This window comes from Rousettus aegyptiacus, unplaced genomic scaffold, assembly GCF_014176215.1.
Source record: "Rousettus aegyptiacus isolate mRouAeg1 unplaced genomic scaffold, mRouAeg1.p scaffold_m13_p_7, whole genome shotgun sequence".
Classification (NCBI taxonomy): Eukaryota; Metazoa; Chordata; class Mammalia; order Chiroptera; family Pteropodidae; genus Rousettus; species Rousettus aegyptiacus.
Genome location: NW_023416310.1, coordinates 45,526,507 through 45,547,098, shown reverse-complemented (window position 1 = coordinate 45,547,098; position 20,592 = coordinate 45,526,507). Strand labels below are relative to the sequence as shown.

At 44.2% G+C, this 20,592-nt stretch overlaps 1 protein-coding gene across 1 annotated transcript in view; it reads left to right on the top strand.

The window, feature by feature from the left end:
• The window catches only part of TGFA (transforming growth factor alpha), a 92,101-nt gene that overhangs the window by 62,286 nt on the left and 9,223 nt on the right, over nt 1–20,592 (top strand). Inside the window, exon 3 of the mRNA XM_016161387.2 lies at nt 8,966–9,083. Within this exon, the coding sequence (XP_016016873.1) occupies nt 8,966–9,083 (118 nt within the window). The remainder of the gene's footprint in view (nt 1–8,965; nt 9,084–20,592) is intronic.

Genomic DNA, 20,592 nt, shown 5'->3' with positions numbered 1-20,592 from the left:
AATCAAGTTACATTGAAAGTTAATACTTTCAATCTTAAGAACAAATCTTTTCAGCTTCAGAAAGTTCTCTTTAATTATTTCATTGGTAAGAGAAATATTTCATAGATGTCAACCTTAGTTTGCTTTCTTTTCTTCTTTTGGAAGTATTGTTATCTGTATTTGGATCATTTAGTTTTGTTTTTCAGACTTCTTTTTTCTCATTATTTTTGTCTTTGTGTCCTTCTGAGTTCTGGGAGAAATTTGCCAGGTCTTTTTTTTTTTTTTTTATTTCACTGATTTGATTTACTGTAATATCCAATCTGTTGCTCGTTGGTCCACTGTGAATTTAAAATTGGTTACCATATTTTTTTATCTCCTTGCAGCTGCTTCTTATAGCTCCCTGCTGTCGTTTCACAGATACAGTGTCAGCTTCAGTCTGGAAGACGCAAATTAGAGATTATCCAATATCTTCTCCCATTTCTTAGGCATAGAAACAGTCATTGAAATTCCTCAAGAATGTCCTTATGAGTCTTTTCATATGGCCAGTAATTTCTTGCACCGTCATGGTTACAACAAAGACAAGACAGTAACATGATTTAACTTATGCAGATTTAAACCTAGATTCCTAAAAGGCCAGTCTTATATGATATAGTTCTATTTGTGAATAAAACAATTAAAAATAAAAATTATTTAAACTTTAGTTATGTTTAGAATGTTATGGGGTTTTAATTTTAAGTAATGTTTATTTTCAAACTCTAAAATGTTCATTTTATAAAATTTGTAAAATTATGAAAGAGGAAATGATTGCCTACAACCCTACCACACTCAATATCTCAGTGTATTTCCTCTGGAAGAGAATCTTGATTGAAGGACTTTTATCTAAGGGCAACCAAAGATCATCGCTATGAAACTTAGATGAAAAAAAAAAAAAAAGAGTCCCATTTTTGTCATAGGACAAAATTCCGGCCACAAAATTCACATCGATGTTTTTAAGGCTGTTGAATTTTGCCATAAATTTACTTCGGAATGCCTCAGTTTTCTCACTTAAGTTGAAGAGTATCCTTTATCCACCCAGACTGCACCTGCAGACCGTAAATAAAAAAAAGTTCTGAGGGCATAGAATGTTCCAGAAAAACTATCATCACAGTAGTGCTTACATGTACTTAGTGTAGACGGTTTGAAGGGATTATGGTTCAAAGACTCAACAAGAGGAAGCTTTTCTTCCTAAGGGTATATTGAGGGTTTCCTGCCAACCACTTTGCCTAACAATTTTGACATTAATAAAGAGAAAAGAGACACACACAGTCTGCAAAGCTGAGTAGCCCTGGGCTCAAACGGGGCTGTTCCTCCTACAAAGCCAAAACAGAATTCCCCATCCTGCAGAACTTGGCTGTAGTTCACATTCTGGTTCGGAACTGGCTGATGAGAGCCATAGATATCCTTGTTTACTTTGCAAATGGAAATTTGAAGTGAATTATTTTCAAAATGCTGGTTGACACCCAAGAGGATGTAATTAGAATAAGGGGCCTTCTGGTTTGAAGATAGGAAAGAAAGAAATGCTCTGTCTCTTTGAAATCAAATCATTAAATAGTAAAAAAGAGGGGAGATTTGGCTTTCAGTCTTCAAAGCAAAATCCTGACCTGCAATTTTCTTAATTGGTTTTTTGCTTAAAATTACTAAGAGCAAGGCAGGGAAAGAAGGAGCAACCTGGGGCCTGGAGAATGGGTTTGTGAGGACAGGAGGAGCGCAGGGGAGAGGAGGTAATCATCTGTGTCTGCTGCATTGCCCTGCTATGTCCATCTCATTTTAACCCCGTGGTGGGTCTAGAATGCAGTGTGGGGGCTCCTTGGGGCATCTCACACATGCCTCTCCCTCCCTCATGCCCTTTGGGGGAGGAGGTCATTTCCTGGTGAAAGCTGGGTACAGCTAAGGGGCCAAGTCGAAATAGGTATGCTGTGCATCTTTGGATAAATACACCCAGGCTCTGGTTTTAGTGCAAACTTCACATGATTTCACTGAGATTTTATTCTAGATTCATAAAGTCTCTTTGCTAATTAGACATTTTTGCCATGGGAATTTTAGCTCTTTTAATTCTAGGAGTCCTGAGAATTTCATGGTAATTTCTAATTTGTTTACTCTTCAAATTAAGAGTTGTCTTAACTGTGGCAGGTGCCCATAAGGATTTCTTAACCCTCACCTCATTCATTTACATTAATATTCACACACATACACACACACTCTGAAGTGACGATGTAGTATATTAGAAAGAGTCAGAGCTTTAGAGACAGCCAATGATGAGTTCTGGTTTCAGCTCTGCCATCTACTAACTTTGCAACATTGAACAGCCTAAACCTCCCTCAGCTTCAAGTTCCTGATCTATAAGACTGGGATTTTTTTGAGGATTAAGTGAAATTCTCTGTGCAAAATTCTGGGCATATGCTTGCAGTTAGCAGACGATTCTACTATTAATTATAATCGTGTCATGATCATCATCAACATCATCATAGCCCAACCTCAGAAAATCCACATTGAGCCCATGTACCTTAGATAGAATAAGAACCTAGTAAAGTACTTCTATGTTCATGTTATCCTCTCTCTCTCTCTCTCTCTCTCTCTCTCTCTCTCTCTCTCTCTCTCTCACACACACACACACACACACACACACACACACACTGTCATTAATACCCAATGCCTTGGTAGGAAAGTAGAAGATATGTTGTCTGCTTCTTTCAACTTGGTTCTCTAACTTCTGATTCTCCTTCCGATTATCCAAAGAGAAATGACCAGAGGGAATTAAATTAACTCAGATGTTCCCTGAGGTTCCCTCAGTATCTCATTTTAAGGTTGCAAAAGCAATTCAGGAGTCCGTTTTAGCTCTGCTGTGAGCCAGAGGCTCCCAGTCTCTTTGGCATGAGTGCCATGTAGTCCATAGGGTGGGACTCTGCTGGGGTGGACTTTGTGTGGTGGCCGAGCACCATGCTGTGAACCAGCCCCTACCCAGGTTCCAGCTACTCCTCAATTAACCATCATCTGCAGACATGTAGAAATCTCTTTGTCATCTCTATTTTTCAGCCATTGCTCCTTCATGGGAATAATAAGTTCCATACGTATAGTTCCCTACTGCTCTCCCAAATAAAGTAATACTTCCTCGTTTTTCCTAAAAATGCCACTTTGATTATCAGAAGCTGTCTAATAAGTGTTCCCCTTCCTCACTGCCACATGATTTGTAGACTTTGATTATGTGCTTTCCTATCACTTGTCTTTCTGGACTCGAACAGTGTCTTAATTTTCTATAGCTCTTTATTCTCTTAAAATCAAAGAACTGAGAAAAAAATCCCACTTTTAGTACCTTGTAGCTCTGTATTTGTTGGCAAGGTTATTTAAGCTTTGGTTTTGTTTCCTCATTTAAAAAAAATAGAGACTGGTAATGTTCACCCTACAGGGTGGTTAGAATTTTAGTGAGATAATGCCCTTAAGTGGGGATGGAGGGGTTGGTAGAGTCTAAAGCCAGTTTAAGATCAGGGAAAAGTAAAAGACAAATAGGGTCAAAATTAGCCAGTGTTGGAAAAGATTGCTGAAGAGTTAGTAACTCCATGTATAAGTATCAAGTTATAGGAAAAATATATATCTTTAAAGTACAGCAGTTGCCCTCAGGAAATTGAAAACCTTGGGGTAGAAGATGGTAGTGACTAAAATGGTACGAGCTTCCTCACCCCAGCCCATCAGGTAGGGTGGCAGGAGGAATTACAGTACTACTTTAAGTTACTCTTCTCTTTCATTGTTTAACTAAAATAAACATCCCTTCCCTCTTAAATGATGGTACTGTGAAGCCAAACTTCTCAAATTGCTTTTTATTCACCGTTCTTGGTTTTAATAGCGAATGAGTTGAGTGGTTACATTTATCTTATCCTACTACCACACACATCCCCAAAACAGTAAGACTGCGTTCCCGACATCAGTCAGTACCCCTTGAGAAGAGGATGAATTTCTGGGATGACTTTTCTGTACTCTGTCAACTTCCATTGCCTGTTGAAAACTGCCTCCTTGCCTCTGCCCACTCACAGGGCCTCGGGAATGCTCTTATTGATTAGCTAAATTGACGGACCTTCCTCTGTGGTATAATGCTCTTTCCCTTCAGGATCACTTTTAGAACATCTTAGAGTTCTTATTGTCACTCCTCAGATGCCTAGGGACCAGGGCTTTTGCTCACCAATCTCTGTCTGGAGAGGTGTACCTGTCTTCTATACCATCAATTCCTCTAAACCCTGGCTTAGCACTTCCACTACCCTAGGTATAAGCCTCTGTACCAGCCTTTCCTTCTCATGCTGGCTGATTGTGGAAATTCGTGTATTGTCACATATGAGCTTGGAGTTCCATCCTTGTAAGATGGGCCACTGATGGCCTGCAGCCACCTTTCCCCATCCTGAACTGAGCCCAGAACCATGTGTGACTCTAGCCTGGCCCTGCGGTAGAATGGAGGCTGTGGCATCTGGGAGCATCAGAGTGCAAATACCAGATATATATGCTCCCGAGGGCCACCAGGGGCTGGACTTCCATCTTTGTTAGACTAATCCGCTGCCTTTTCTCCTAGACATTCCAGAAGCATTAGTTGGCTTTGCCATTGTAGTGTCTAAAGAGAAAACATTTAGTCCCAGGTCAAAAACCTTGGCTGCAAGTTTCTACTAAAAAGCCAGGCGTCATTATTAAATTGTTAGCCATGATATTTGAGGAAGTAATAAAATGGCTATAAATGATGTAAGCTTCGTAACAGGCGGTCGTGTTCGCAATTTCTGGCATTTGGTGGAGAGAGTGAGGAGCCGAGGCCTCTGCTGGCTCCCATCCATCAGCCCAGCAAAAAGTACAATTAGGGCTGCTTTTAAAAGGGGGTGACTGTACTTGGCGGTGTGGATGCTGCTCCCCAGAGAGCAAGGCTGTCGGAAGTAGCTGCCCAGATAGCCACCTCCCTGGCCCTTCTGAACTGGAGAGGCCCCTCCTGTGAATTGAATCCATGACTTCCATGCCCCTCAGTCGCCATTCCAGACCCTCTTCCCCATGAGTAAAGCTGGGCTCCAGGCCCTATTAGGGGGTCTGTGGTCTCTGGGCAGAGCGTTTACAGCTTCCCTGGAGAACAGTGGCGTGTCTGCAAGATGTGCATTTGGTTAACATGTTGGAGAGGACTCTCGTAAAATGTCAGAGCCACAGGAACTGAGCAGCTCTGCAACTCCAGCAGCCAATGGGCTCCATATGAGGCCTGTTCTTAAAACTGGAACGTGTGATTTTCCAATCAGCCCCATGTGCTTATCAGAGTCAGTGCCTGGAGGAGATGAGTGCAGGGTCTAGAGCCCTGGCAAGTAGGGCCGGCCCTCTTCCCTCTGCTTGGACTTCTTAGGGGCCTCCTTGGAGTTTCCCAGTTGATCTTCACTGCCTTCCTTTTCTAAGTGAGGTTTCTTTCTTTCCCCCATTTCAAATGTCTAGGCTCTTCCTTCCTTCACTTGATATTTTCTTAAGTTTTCAGAAAGAAAAAAAAAAATAAGAGGGGGAAGGGAAAGAGTGGAAGAAGATAAAGAATAGAGAGAGTCGGGAGGGGAAAAGAGACAGAGAGGCTGAAAGACTCATTCTCTGGGAAGATGCTGAGAATTTGGAGGTTTTCTTGTAAAGGTCACTTTTAACTAAGTTACTGAGCAAATCCTCCACCTGTTGTGACCACCTACTCTGCCTGGATTTGTGAGGTGCTATCAGAATAGCACCTGGCACACAGTGCACACTCAGAAAGGGGTGACTCCTCTTCTCCCCTCCCCAGCCTTCCCCAGAGTCCCTCTCCTCCTGGACCTTGGTGAAGCTCCTGGGAACATCAGTAGGAATGGTCTTGCCTGTCTGGCCTGACCGTGCCTGCAGTGCGGGTTTTCTTTGCGGGTTTCTGAGACAAACACCTTTAAGAGCCTATCTGATGAACTGTGCGCATTCTTGCTTAGACTGCAAGGGAGCGTAGAGCTGGATTTGCCACTCAGCTTCAGTACACACACGTGACTTTCTGATGCATGTCTTTGTTTATAACCTGATACCTGACTTCTTTGTTCTTTTCTATCCCTACCTTTATTTTCCTCTGCCCAGATCTCTCCATCCCTCTCTCGTTGCCTGTCTCTGTCTCTGTGTTTCATCTTCTCACCTCCCCCTCCCCTTCTCTGCCTCTCTCTCTCCATCTCCCTTTCTCTCTCCTTCTGTGTGTCTGTCCCTCTCCCTCCTTTCCTTTATCACTTCCTGTTTGTGCATGTCTCTTCTCCCTCCCCACCCATCTCCCCCTTACACACACACTCATGTCTTTTCCATTTGAATCCTCTTTTTATGGTACCTGTTTCTATAAAGCCTCTTCAAGTCGTTTATGAGAAGAGGCAAAATATCTATAAATATATGAGACCATGACATTGAGTCTACTCCTCACCGGTCTTGTATAATAGTGTTCACAAGAGACGGATCCCAGAGTTTTCCTGTCAGTGTATTGCTGTTGACCTGACTCAGCTACCATGAAAGAACCTCAACATATTTCAGACTTTAATATCACACAGGAATTTGAAGAGCTAGAAAATGATCAGCTTCAAAAGGGATCCCTCTGGGACTTTTGTCTCTACCTTTTGTTTCCTATGTATTATAAGCCGGTATCTCAAAAATTAGCGAACTGTCTGGAGGGCCAACGGTACTGTATATGAAATCTATCTCAATAAAACTGACTTTTTAAAAATTGCCTGGAAAGCACGTCACACAGATTTCCGGGCCCCACCCCAAAGATCCTAATTCACTAGGTCTGGTGTGAGGCCCATGAAATTGGCTTCCTAACAAGCTTCCAGAGATGTGAAGCTGCTGGTCCACAGACCACACTTTAAGGAGCCCTGCTCCAAGCCCTGACAAGGTACTCCCTCTAGCTGCTTGGAGGTGGTTGTCTAAATAGCCTTTTGTGGAGCTTATCAAAAGCCTTTTTCAACGTCTAAATCAAATTAGATCCACTAGTCTCCAGCCCCTTCATCTTACCACGTTCACTCCTTGACAACTTCAGTGAGCACAGAGGAGCCAGTTATGTGAATTACAGCAGACCCTTCCAATGTCCACGGTCAGTGAATAAATAACCGAGCCCGTTCAGTAACCATCCAGACCTGGGACTCACAGGTAACTAATCAACCAAGGCAGTTGGACCCCATGTCTTGGAAGCTGCTGCCAGATAGGGATACACTGTCACCAGGAGGAAGGCTGACTGGCCGGCAGCCCTACGTGGGCATCTCCACCTGGCTTTGGGCTTCCTGTTGGTCACCACATGTGAAAGTCGCTATTAAGGGCTAAAGGAAACACTTGGACTTTTAGTCATACTACACTGAACTTACAGAGAGAGAGGAAGATTATGTACTATGATGGTCTTATCATTTGTGAGAATTTGTTAGCATCTTGGATTATCCATGATAGTAACAGCAACACTGACAGCTGAGTGAAATGTAAGAAGCAGTTTGTTGAGGACAGTACTGATCAAGCTTTGCCTTAGACAGCCTCAGAGCCACCCATGAGGCAGATAGATTTCCTGTCTTGCAGAGGTGGAAGCAGGCTGGAAAAGCTCAAGTACTTCCTCCAGGTGGCAAAGGGAGGCTTCAAACCCATGTCTGTCTGCCTCCGAAGTCCATGGTCATAGCCACTAAGTGCTCTCTTGCCTTCTGCGTCAAAGATTTTGTTGTATTTTTAGCTCTGCTTTTTCAACTAGGATTATGAGATTTCCAAACTTATGACACTTCTAGAAGTAATTCAGGAATAGAGGCAGCAATATGAGTTTAATATTCGTTGGTGGTCTAGATAGAACCCCACAATATGAAACGGTCTGCCTTTTCTAAAAAAGTAAGAACTCCAAAAACTTTTTTCCCAAAAGATAATTGAGAAAGACCCACTCCCCAAATACCCAAAACAAACATAAGAAAACCTCTGGAAAGAAGCAATAGAAACTGTATCTGTCGTACTATCTTGAAATAGCTACCTACTGTGTCTCAAGTGTTATTTGGACAAAACGAGGCTATTGGAGTCTAATTTAAAAAATTCACAGTGATGCCTTTTGCACTGGTCAGCGGGCCTGTTTGTGTGTTGTTCCTTACAGTGATCCCAGCTGGCCTTTTCTATGCCTGTCTGAAAGCCAAGGAAGAAAAACCCTGAGTAGTTTGCTGACACCCCTGGCTCTTTAGAGTTATAGGTGTCAGGACTGTAAGTAGGACTCCTCTCTGCCCACCGGCTCCGTTCTCTTTCCCTCCCCCTTGGAGCTTTCCCAGTACTGTCTGCGCTGCCCCAGGTGGACTCCTGTGCCTTAAGTCATCTTCACGACGTGGTCATGCCATGCCCACCCCAGAGAAGCCCTGCTACCATTTTCATGTATATCCTGAGATCCATGATATATTCATGTATGTCCTTTAGACTTCTTTGTATCCAAATTTCTGTTTGTTCATTTGAGTAGCATCATACTACCCAGATCGTGCTGGAAACGTACCTATTTCACATGCAATAACATCATGAGCATCTTCTTGCATCATTACTCGTTCCTCCTCAATGTCGGTTTCATGGCTACCTAGTACTCTTTTGTACTTCTTTTCTGGTTTCTTGCATTTAGAACAGATTTTTGTGAAGGCTATCTTTAAAAAATGGTCGCTCTCACTTTGCAAAAGCAAAATTAGGTCACTTTGGAGTAGTAGGCTTTAAATAGTAGAATTGCTCTGGTATCTCTGACTCACAGGGAATCTTTTGCAGAGGTGGTTTTGTTTTCTACGAAGGTAAATAAATAAATAAAGTCCTGCTGGAAAGCACCCAATGCAGGAGTCTCTGGTAGAAAGTGAGTGAGCACTATGGAGGGGATGCTAGGAGGGACCAGAAATCCAGCCATCAGGGCTTCGCTCCTCCTGACCGGTGGGAGCCAGCAGGCGTGTTCTCCTGTGCCGTGGATCAGAGCCAAATGTCTTTTCTCTCCCTACAGACCCGCCCATGGCCGCAGCTGTGGTGTCTTATTTTAATGACTGCCCGGATTCCCACAGTCAGTTTTGCTTCCATGGAACCTGCAGGTTTTTGGTGCAGGAGGACAAGCCAGCATGTGTGTAAGTGTCCCATGGTGTCCGGGGGTTTCTGGGGCTGGGGGTGGCTCAGCAACCAATTGAAGAGCATTTACCTCCACAAGGTAAGCCCCTGAGACTCCTGGAAGCTGACATGTTGGAGGATCGGAACAGCAGGCTGAGGGATACCTGCTTGACACTCAGCTAGTGGAAAGTCCAGGTCCCAGGGCCCCTGCCCAGAGTCACTGAGGCAAAACTGCAGGGGCCTGGAGCCTGGGGGTTTTTAACAAGCACCTCAGGTGACTCTTGGGTCCAGCAAAGTCTGAAAATTCTGGGATTCGAGTTTAATTCTTGAATTCAAGTTTAATACTTAAAATTTCTGGAGGGCAAGGCACTGAATTGGATCGTTAGAGTAGCCGGAGTCTCTAAGATGAGGTCTCTACCCTGTAGCATTTTTACGTGCAGCTAATAAAAAGCTGGAAGTGCATACAAAGAGTTAGTGTACATAGTGATAACAAAACAAGGAACAGCCCAGAAATAAGCATGCATGCCAGGGCAAAGTGGTTTCCACACCAGACCGAGCATGAGCCCCTATGGCTTCTGAAAGTGTAACTGAGCCCCACCCTGACCCCCTGAATCAGAATCTGCAGGAGTGAGACCCAGGGGTCACATTAGTCAAGAGCCACCAGCCATGGTCAGCCAGACTGGGGAAGAAAAGCCCCTGAGGAAAGCTTCTGGGAATAGGTGTTGTGGTTTGGCTGGTGGGGAGAGCAGAGAGGTTACTCTGGGCCTGGAGTGTCGGGGATGTGCTGTTACAGGTCAGTGCAGCTATGGCCGGGAGGGGATGAGATCGGAATCAAAAGAGGCCAGAGCTTTTGTTGAAAGTGAGCCTTTATTCTGTAGGCAGTGGGAGCCATGTTGGTTTTATAAAGGAATGTTTAAGAAAATTAATCTGTTCATAGTAAAAAGCTATTAGGTGGCCCTATACTTAACACTGGCACTATTGACATTTGCGGCTAGATAATTCTTTGTTGTTGGAGCCGTCCTGGGCTCTGAAGGGTGTTAGCAGCACCTCTGGCCTCAATCCACCAGATGCCAGTAGCACTACCACCCACAGTCATAATAAAAAAAAAAAAGTGTCTCCAGACATTGCCAGATGTCCCATGGGGTGTAGCAAAATCACCCCCTTCCCCCACTAAGAACCACCCATCTATATGAAGTTGCCGTTCAATGGGTCAAAACTGATTGAAAGTCAGCAACTTCATGTAGTCCAACCTAATAGTACCAATAAATAACGCCATTAATAAAAACTAGCATTTATTGAGCTTTTGTTTCATGTTAGTCACTGCTCAAAGCATGGTCCATATGTTAACTCATAATCTTCATAATGACCCCATGAAGCAGGCGCAGAGAGGTCATACCCAGGTTACATAGCAGAGTTTACATTCAAATCCAGACTGGCTCCTGCAACTGAGCCCTTAACCATAATGTTTAAGAATATCGAAGGCAGGAGCCCAGGAGAGACTGAGAACCAAGAGGCCCTCTGGCAGAGGCAGTAGTGGGTAGGGCTTTCTTCTTCCTGATATGTGGCTGTGTGAGCCTGAGCAGGCCCCTTGGGGCACCTCCGAGCCTCAATTGGGGAGGCACACTGGCCACCTTCCTCCTTGGGGAAGGACTGTGTGAAGGTCCCAAGTCGCCTCTGCAGAGCTAAGAGCACTCTTCACCCCATAAATATAAAGCACAACAATAATAGTCATTATTCATGATTATCATTCTTGTTAAAATACACATAGGGGCCCCTGGGGGGCTGATGGGTTGTTTTTGCTAGTAGCTGGGTCACTGTAGAAAAACACTGGCCCTGATGGAAGTATTGCCTCAGCCCAGATATCAGGAAAGCTCCCAGTACAGCAGGCAGAAGGCAGTCTTCCCTCCAGCAGTGTCCAGGGCTGGGACTTCAGAAGGCTGCCGCTAGCCATGCTCTTTGAAGAGAGATGACAAGTCTTTGCCGAGTTCTGATAAATTGTGTCCAAAGCTCACATCTTTCTACTCAGGGGACCTCCCCACCAGATCAGGGACTGGTGCGAACTTTCTGAGAGCTGGCATCCTCCAGCCTGGGTCAGCAGATGAGCCAAAGCAATAACCTCGTCAGTGGCTGAGTCCCCCCTCAGAGAGACACTTGACCAGAGAGATATTTGGCTCGGAGAGACATATGACCATCACATATACACACCATTACATTTCGATAATCAGGATGACTGGTGATCTCGCCTCCATTCTCATTATAAATATTACTATTTGAAATAATCTCTCAATAAAAGCTGTCGCTATGAGCCAGTCACAGCCCCCAATGCCACACATAATGTGGCTCAGAGTCCTCACAGCTCCAGCTCCCCTCTCAAGTAGGGATTCTTGCTCTTATTATGTAAATGAGAAAATGAAGCGAGCTCAGAGAAGTTAAGCAACTTGCCCAGAGTCCCAGAGCTAGTAAATGGCAGAGCTGAGATTCAGTCCAATCAATTCCAACCCCCAAATCCCTTCTCAGCAACTGCCCCAGAGGGCACACTACTTCAACCTCACAAAGTTCATCTCAAATCACTAAGCTCTTTGGTTTCCAGGAAAGGTATTGGCAACTTTGCCCTGGAGGTAAACCTTCCTCCAGAGAAGGTCAGGGTCATTGCCAAGCTCATTGCCCTGACCGAAGACTTAAAGGAGTCCTTCCCATGAGGCCAGTCCAGGATCTATGGACATAGTCAAGACAAAGCCAACCATCTGTGGGGAAGCACGGCCATGCAAGCAATTACCACCTCTGTACCTCTGTTTCCCCGCTGGATCTTGGTGGCATTGGCCCACAGACATGTCTTGTGTGGTGGTAAATGAAAACCCGCTTTGTTCTTGGGTGGTGAATTAGTAGTCAGCATTTTGGGCGTCAGGTTTCACATCTCCACGCAGAGGCCCACCTTCTCTTGAACACAGAGCGTGCCCGCTCGTTTCCACCTCTCCCCACTGCTCTCCAACACTGAAGCCAATATTGGTCCCCGGTCATCCCGCTGCCTCCTCTGTTCTGCTTACACCAGCCCACTTTGCTCACGTCTGCTGCTCCATGAGCTTATAAGTGTAGTGAGGACAGGACCATACCTTATACGTGCTGCATTTACAGTACCTAGAAGAACGTTCTAATTAATTCCCACTAGACCAGAAAGTCTGTGCAAAGAAAGCAGAACATTCTGTCCCCGCTTTTAAGACCTGCCCAGCTTTGGGGAGCTGACACAAACATTCTGGCCAATAAAACTGATATAGCTGAGGTAAGGCCTTGTCTGTCACAGCCTCATAAAGAAGCCCCACAGTGACCCTAGATTATAGTATCAAAAAGGAGAGCTCTTTCTAAAATACGGTTATCTTTAAGCTTCGTTCTCCATAAGAACAATAGTCTTTAGGTTTCCAGAGAACCTAAAATGACATCTCACACTAAAAAATGAGGTCAAGGAAAAAAAGTTAAAACAGATAACTAGTCAGAGATAGCCAAAGGTAGTAAAAACTGTCCTTAAACATTTATGCCACAGACGAACCCTAGCTTGTATTTTATGTCTCCCTTCAATAAAACGCTGCTAGTACTCAGCTATACCAGGAAACAAATGGGAAAAGAATTTCCAAAGACAGTAAAGCCATAGAAATGCAAGCTTAGCACACCATGTTTTCCCCGAGGCAGATTCCACATTACTGGTCTGCTGCCTGCAGAAGCCTTCAAACAAAAGAAAACAGTTGAAGAAAGCCACCCAAGCAACAAGTTTTAGAGGTTCCAGTGTCAGCAGCCAGTGGCAACTAGTTTGAAGTTTCTCACCTGTCCAAAATGCTCCTCCGTGACTGAACTCTGACTTAACTTTCCCACAGCAAAGTGTGAAAACAAATTACTGCCGGCCAAGGAAAACATTCCACATGGCCCTGGCCACAGGACATTCCGATGGGGTCTGAACAGAGTCAAATCAGAGAGAAGGGACCGCTGTCGGTGCACCAGCGGGCTGCCTGCATGACCAGAAACACACCTCCCAAGAGATTAGGATAGACAGGTTTGCTTGTTGGAGCTTGAGCTACTTAATGTAGGTCTACTCTCACCTCAACAACCAGCAGGGCAGGTGGTAGGGCCCTGGAGTTAAGAAGTTATGACATCACCACCATCCACATGTCTGGAGAAAGTACATGTCCTCATTCCCTCTTTTCCCCCACGAGAAGCAGATACTGAGGGTCATGTACCAGGCAAGATAATGCAGCAGTAAAAGATCCGGAGGTCAGATGGACCTGCGTCTTTTCATCTACAGGTGACTTAGCCCTGTTAAGCCTCAGTTTTTTTCTGTATAAAATAGGGATGCTAGTACTCATAGGATTGTAATGAGGACCGAGTGACCATAATGCATATAGAGCTGTTGCTGTTCAAGACGAGAGCCACCAGACAGGCAGGGCTATTTAAATGAATTCATTTAATTCATTAAAATTCAGTTTCTCAGTCTCACTACTATATTTCGAATACTCAATCCCTCTAAGTGGCTTGTGACTTCTGTATTGGACAACATAAATATAAACAATTTCCATCGCCACAGAAAGTTCTATTAGATGGCACTGGAGCAGTTGTCATCAGCACCATCCCCATTGTGATCAGCTCATTGTTACCATCACCATGGCTGAAGGACCGGTAAGGTTCTGCTAAAAGGAGCAATGAAAGTCAGGTAGACCGTGGAACCTGAAACTCCCGTAAGTCTCCAGATGAGAGCTGCAAAGGAAGCCCTGACTCCATTTGGCCCACTCCTCCCCTAGCCCCAGGAGCAGAGAGGCTATAGGACTTGGCAAATTCAATTCTTAAGAGGCCAAGAATAGGTAAGTCCAATACAGGAGTCCTTGGGTTCAGGAGCCCACTCCTATCCCAGCCCTGTGAGTTTTCTCCATATTAAAGACAAGTTGGTAGAAACATTTCCAAAACCAAGGCCCTTGGCCATTGGTCAACTTGGTCCTTGGCCCCTATATTAAAAACTTTGTTTTGGGACCTATGCCAAAAGACTTGGCTAAAAATCAGAGCCAGAGAGTACATCACTGTTAATGAAGACAGTGTCTCTCTAGAGCCGTAAGAATGCTCCCATCCTTTTATTTACATTTTAGCACTTATATAGCCCTTCCTTTGTGTCAGGCACATCACAAAATATTAACTCATTTAGGATTCATAACAACTCTGTGAGCCAAGTTTTATTACTATCACGTTTTAAAGTTGCAAAATCAGTGGCACAGAGTGCTGAAGTGACTTGCTCAAAGTCATACAGACATTAAGCAGGGAATGGGCTCCAAAGTCTGTACCACATTATGCCCACTTGTGGGATCCTATTCTGAGAAATAATCTCAAATGCAAACGGATGTGCACACAAAGATAATCGCCTGGCATTATCTCAAAATTAGATCAGCCAAAATGGTAAGGGTTCAGTGAAACAAACCATGTACAACCATTTTAAATGGATTTTGCAAAGTTTTCTAATGACATAGTAAAATGGCAAAGAGATGTTAAATGAGAAATTCATATAAAATTGTGTGTGGGAGGGAACCCCATATCTTAACTATGTTAAAAACTAGAAATAGTATGGAAGGAAACATGTCACTCAGACTACCATTTGAAGAGGTGGGGTACACAAAAATATGGGCTTTTTTTTTTCTGATTTATTATAATTTATGTACTTTACAATTTGCTTAGAAACATTCCTTTTCTAGTTGGTGAAATTTTTCCTTAAAAAAATTTTTTTAAGAACACAGCTCTACATGCATTATCATCTCTTTTTAAAATTTAAAAAGGTTGCTAAAAACCAGATTCAAAGGGACTTAAGAGAAAACTGAGCAACTGGACAGGACTAGAAGACCTTGAAGCAAAAGGTGTATCACAGATGATTTAATTCTTCTTAAAAACAGACCTACAGCCACAAAATTTGCTCCTAAGAAAAGCACCAAAGCGACCTCTAGATTCAATCAGTAACAAAAATGAAAAGGCCTCAGGGACCCCCATGGCTAGAGCATATCGCTTTTTATCTCCAGCCAGGATGGCTCCTTTTGCAGGTCAGACCTCCTCCTCAGGCTCTTGTGCTACATTTTCTTTCTTAGGCATATCTTTCTTTTTGGTTTGTATTTTGGGAAAAAGCCTGAATGTGATTCCAGAGCCTCATATTCAGCATCATGAAGACAAAACAGCATTCCAGAACCTCGTGTCTGACAAAACCCATTCTAGACAGATGAAATTGAATGGTCAAATGATATTTTTTGAAAGTTCAGTCTTATATATTTCTCATTCCCCTTTGTGATAGATAAAATAACTCCTATTTTGTTCAGATTTCTTTCTTAAACTGGGTGCAACGTCTTCTGTTTCTCTTGCCTTTGATATGAGGGGGCCCATTTTACAGCCTCCACCTGGGAAATGCCCAGAGAGAACAGGAAGGTGAAAAGGAGGAGAAAGGAAAGGAAGAAGTGGCAGATTTTGAATTGTTGGCCCTTGATTTTGTGCACTTAAACAATAGTTCTGCTTTGGTAGATCTCAGGCCTGACTGCACATTAGAATTACCTAGGTGCCCAGAGAAATGAGATCGTCATCTCCTGGGGTATGACCTCGACCCTGGCATTTTCCAAAGTTTCCCAGGTAATTCTAATGTGCAGCCAGGTGAGAATTAGTGCCTACCTGAGGTAAAGGAGAGGACGGCAGCTGAGCCAAGTGTGATTCACTTGTGACCAGGTGAGGTGACTCTTCCCTTTCTTGTGTAACTTATACCTAAAATAATCAGCATAATTAAGTCTAATATTAGTAGAAGCTTGGGGTGTTAAAAAGAAAGTATCAAAGTTTCTTTTTCCCCCATAATTAGAAGCAACCAGGACACATCTCCATTATTATCAATGATTGGGGTGGAGAAAGGATCTCTCTCCACCCCAAGGCCAGAAAATCCAAATTGTGGCTCTTAATTCTGGCTTCCCAGTAGATCATCTTGGATTTTTAAAAATACTAATGCTCAGGTCTAACGCCCAGAGATTCTGATTTAGTTGGTCTAGGGTATGGCCTGGGTATCAGAATTTTTCAGTCTTCCTAGGCAATTCCAATGGGCAGCCAGAGTTGATGTCACTGGTAAACCTTTATGGTGGCTGTCAACTTTGCCTTCATGAGAATGCCCTTTGGCTTTTTCTTTAAAACACCCAGACCTCATTTTCAGAGTGATTTTGATCTGGGTGGTCTTGGGGGGAAAGCCCAAGCACCTGGACCACAGGCTGTACTGCCTCACAGCTGCAGCTTGGCTGCTTGGGACTAGGATTCCCTGTTCTCGGAGCTCATCTAGGGCATGACCTGGATCTCACCTATTAGGCAGCAGCCCAGGTGCCTCCTGAGCCTCACTGAGAAAGTCTCCATTCAGAAGTATGTTGGGCTCCCTAACTCAGTATGACTAAGATTTGAGTACAGCTGACCCTTGATCAATGTGGGGGTTAGAGGCACCAACTCCCAAACTCCAAGAGGTCCAGAATCCAATGATAACTTTTTGATTCCCCAAACATATAGTTGCCTCTTGGTATCCACAGGGGATGGGTTCCAGGACCCCCTGAAGATACAAAGTCCTGTGGATGCTCAAGCCCCCATATAAAATGCCATATATCAGTGCCTATGGTCAGCCCTCCACATCCATGGACTCCCAACCAGGAATCAAAAAATACAGGTATTTATTGAAAAAGTCCAAATGTAAGTGGACCCACGTAGTTCAAACCCATGTTGTTCAAGGGTCAGCTGTATTTTCAACTGTGACACTAAGGTGACAGAGGCATTCTTCTTCACATGAAGACTTGCCTAAAAGGCAAGACTGCTGCCGGGGGCAGTTCTGAGGCTGGGCTGGTTGTGAAGGACCCAGTGCGCACAAATGGGGAATGTTCGTCTAATAGGAAGAACATGGAAAGTCAGAAAAATGTGACCCAGCTTAGGAGGTTATCTTTCTCAATGAGTTAAGACAGCACTGGGGCATCTTTGCAACCTGCCACTCCCATAGCAGGGCGATCTCTTGATGGGGAGGTCAGCAAAGCAGCCCGTCTTTCTTTTTGCTATGAGGTTTGTGAGTTTGTCATTAAATCGCTGTCCCAGAGTACCACCCAAACCAGTTTGCATTACCCCAGAAAGGTAGCCTTCATGGTTGAGAGCATTAGTATTTAAACCTCTAGAAGCTCCCATTTCCTAATCTGTAAGACAAGGTAAAAACAGCCCTGACCTCACATGCACTGTGATTGTTGGAATTAAAAGAGGTAACTCATGTAGGAGTTTAGCACAGTGCCTTCCATAAATAGTAGGTGCTGTAATTAGCACCTGGCTGCCACTCTTTTATTTAAATGGGATTTCTCAGAGTCCCAGCATTGATTTGTTAATTCATAGGGTTTTCAGAACCAAGTGGCTGTGGAGGTGTCGGAATCTGTCTTTCCCAGGGCCTGCAGGTTAGAGTAGGAACATTTCAAGCTCACCCTCCTATAACCTGGCCCTTTCACAAATATTTATGTAAATTCTCCTCACACTACCCTTCTCCAGAATTTATGTAAATTCTCATCACACTACACTGTCTACAAGAAGTCTAGTTGGCTCAGCTGCAGCTCCTGATTAGAAATCTAACACTTCACCCCAAAGCCCAGGCTCCCCAGCCTACTCTGCTCAGTGGCTGACCAGTTTTTGTAGAGACAGATCTTGCCCACAGGAGCGTGGAGGCTGACCTACAGTGAGGCTGGTACGAGGGTAGTCAGAGAGGTGGGCATAGTCCTGAAGATGTTCAGAGGAGGAAGGGAGTTTGGGGAGATCCATGGAAAGAGCTATAGAACACCAAGTAGATGGACTATGGGGCCATTGAGTGGGTCTTTAACTTACACATGTTTAGAGAACATGGTCTTTGAGATGGAGTCTGAGGAGGAGAGTGAGGAATACTATTCCAGGCAGAGAAGGTAACAAGAGTGAGATGGTCAAGTGAAAGGTAGTCATTTATTCATTCGGCAAGTGTGTTCTGAGTGCCTATATGCTGGGCATGAATTTATTTGATGTTGGGCTAGTGGTGAGGAGGGACAGCTTGGGTTAGCTGGAACCTTGGTGATGGGTGATAAAGCGGAGGGGGTGGGTTAGGGCCCTGCAGAGAGGGGATGTCAGATACCGAATAGAAGAAGCCCAAAACTCAAGTGGGAGCCATTTGGGCACAAGGTCGAAACTCTGAGCATTGCTGGAGAAGTAACTCTCTGCAGAGATTTCTTCAGAAAACAGCTTAGATTTATGAGTCACCTACGCCTGCTGCATATAGCCTGTCAACCTCCAGTCCCATCCACTGATGGCTTCCACCTAGTGGGAAAGGGCCGATGCCTTTGTTTTCTCCACAGCTTACAGGGTGAGCTGGTTCTTGACTCTTGCCTTCACATAATTTTGTTATTAAAACCAAACAAAAACAAAATCTGCCCCTGTCCCATAGCCCCTCATCCCAGCCCAAGTCTATGAGAGCCAGGGTCCTTATTCAGAATTCTGTGGTCCAGATCTTTTTTCAAGAAGAGTCTTCTTGCCAGAGATCTCTCCTCTTTTGCTGTGTCTCCTCTGTCTGGGGCCTGCCCTCTTCCCCTCAGGTCTGTCGAAGACCCTGCATGGCATTTTTCATCCTAGTTGACCTTCAGCTTCCTTACTTACCAAGCCCTGCAAACCCTTTGCACTCTAATCGAACCTAAAACCTCAAATCTCTTTGACCCTATCAAGATTGGAGGCTAAATCACAAGCCAGATTTGATCAAGAGCCTAACATGTGTAACACTCGTTGAGTGTGCGGGGGAAGCAGCCTGGAGAGTGAGCGAGAACCCCAGACCCTGGGGTCAGCAGTCCTGGGTATGAATTTCTCTCTTCTCTGGAAGCCAAATGACTTGATTTTTCTGTGCGAGGATTAAATGAGAAAAGATATACTAAATATAAAATAGCTCTTAACAGAAAAGCAGGTGCCTGAATCCAAACTAAAAAAAAAATATCTTTGTATGAAGTACATAACAACTGCTTTGGGATAAAGAGCACCAGCGAAAGACTTTTCCATTAAGTGGTGTTAAAGACAGAAGCTTGTTTCCTAGGTCGTAGCGTTCAGCAGAAATTTTTGCAGTATCTGTTTGCCATAAATCTTAAACCCATGTGGTACCTGTTTCTTTAACATTAAAACGATTAAATATTTGTTAACATTGAGCAAAACTTATGCTCCAGGAAAATATACTGTACAGTAAATCCTCACTTAACATCTTCAAAGATAGGCTCTGGGAATTTACACAAAATTACTTACAAGGGAACCAGTTTTACAATAGGCTAATTGGTATAAAGAGTTACTGTTCCTACAGCATCTCATCAACATCATAATGAAACATTTTAACGAAACAAGATTATAATGAAACAGCATTATAACGAAACAACAACGTAATGAAACGAAACAGCATTATAACGAGCAACGGTATTGCATTCTGTTATTCAATGATTGCTGCATTTATCCTATGGCTCCAAGTACCCTGCTGGCATCTGGGGTCTGGCCGCTCAGGAGCACGGGTTTAGGGGAATCACAAATGCAGTGCCCTGGGGCTGCTCTGGCATATAGAAGGCACACCAGGACTCTTAATCCCTTTCATTTTTCCTTGTTCCTCAAAGGCCTTTTAATGTAAAAGTGAATGTGACAGGCTGGCTACTTCATCAAAAGGTAGATTCTTTAAAAAAAAAAAAAAAAAGTTTGGCTATCATTGCCACCATGTCTGGGGGGCAGGGGGCGGCGGGGGCGGGGGTGGTCTAGGACAAAACTTTAAACACAGTAAGTGATGTTCGGGCCTAGGCTGCTCCTGTGGGAAGCCCCCTGTAGGAAGGAAATTTCCCGACCTGAGAAGGCAGTGGTGATCAAACATTTTCATCACAATTAAAGTCACCCCAAACAAAGGGACCAGTGTGTAAGCTAAGTGTCTTCTATTACGAATTATATGCTTGGGGGGCGGGGGGGAAATGCCTGCATCAGAAAATTGCCATCACTTCCGTATGGCTAGAACATGTCCTAGGGAGTCATGTGAGAACCCATTATGCCTGCCTCAGAATGGGGTGGGGGCTGGAGTGAGATGGAAAAAGTCACATCAGCCTTCGGCTTCAGCACATAGATGGCTGTTACTGAAATGACTGATGCCAAAGCGCTTCTGAATAGTAGCAACACCAGTAACAACGGCAGTTCGTATTGGCATTGCCCTTTAAAGGCTACATGCAGCTCACAAACAGGACCTCTTTCAGCCCTTAGTAATCTTCTGGTGGAGGGAGGCCAGGCATTGTTAGAAATGAGGACCAGGGTCACAGGCGCCCAGAGGCTTCTCAGGTCCTGCAATTACCCGTTCGTGATGCTGGACTCCGCTTCGGTACATGCCCCATGCGCTGAGCCACCAGGTAAATGCTTACAGAACTAATTAAACTTGAAGAAGATAAAAAAGCAAGCCACAGCCTGTCTCCTGCTGGTTTAACGTGTTTTCTTGTTTATCATTAGAAACTCTGAATACATGCA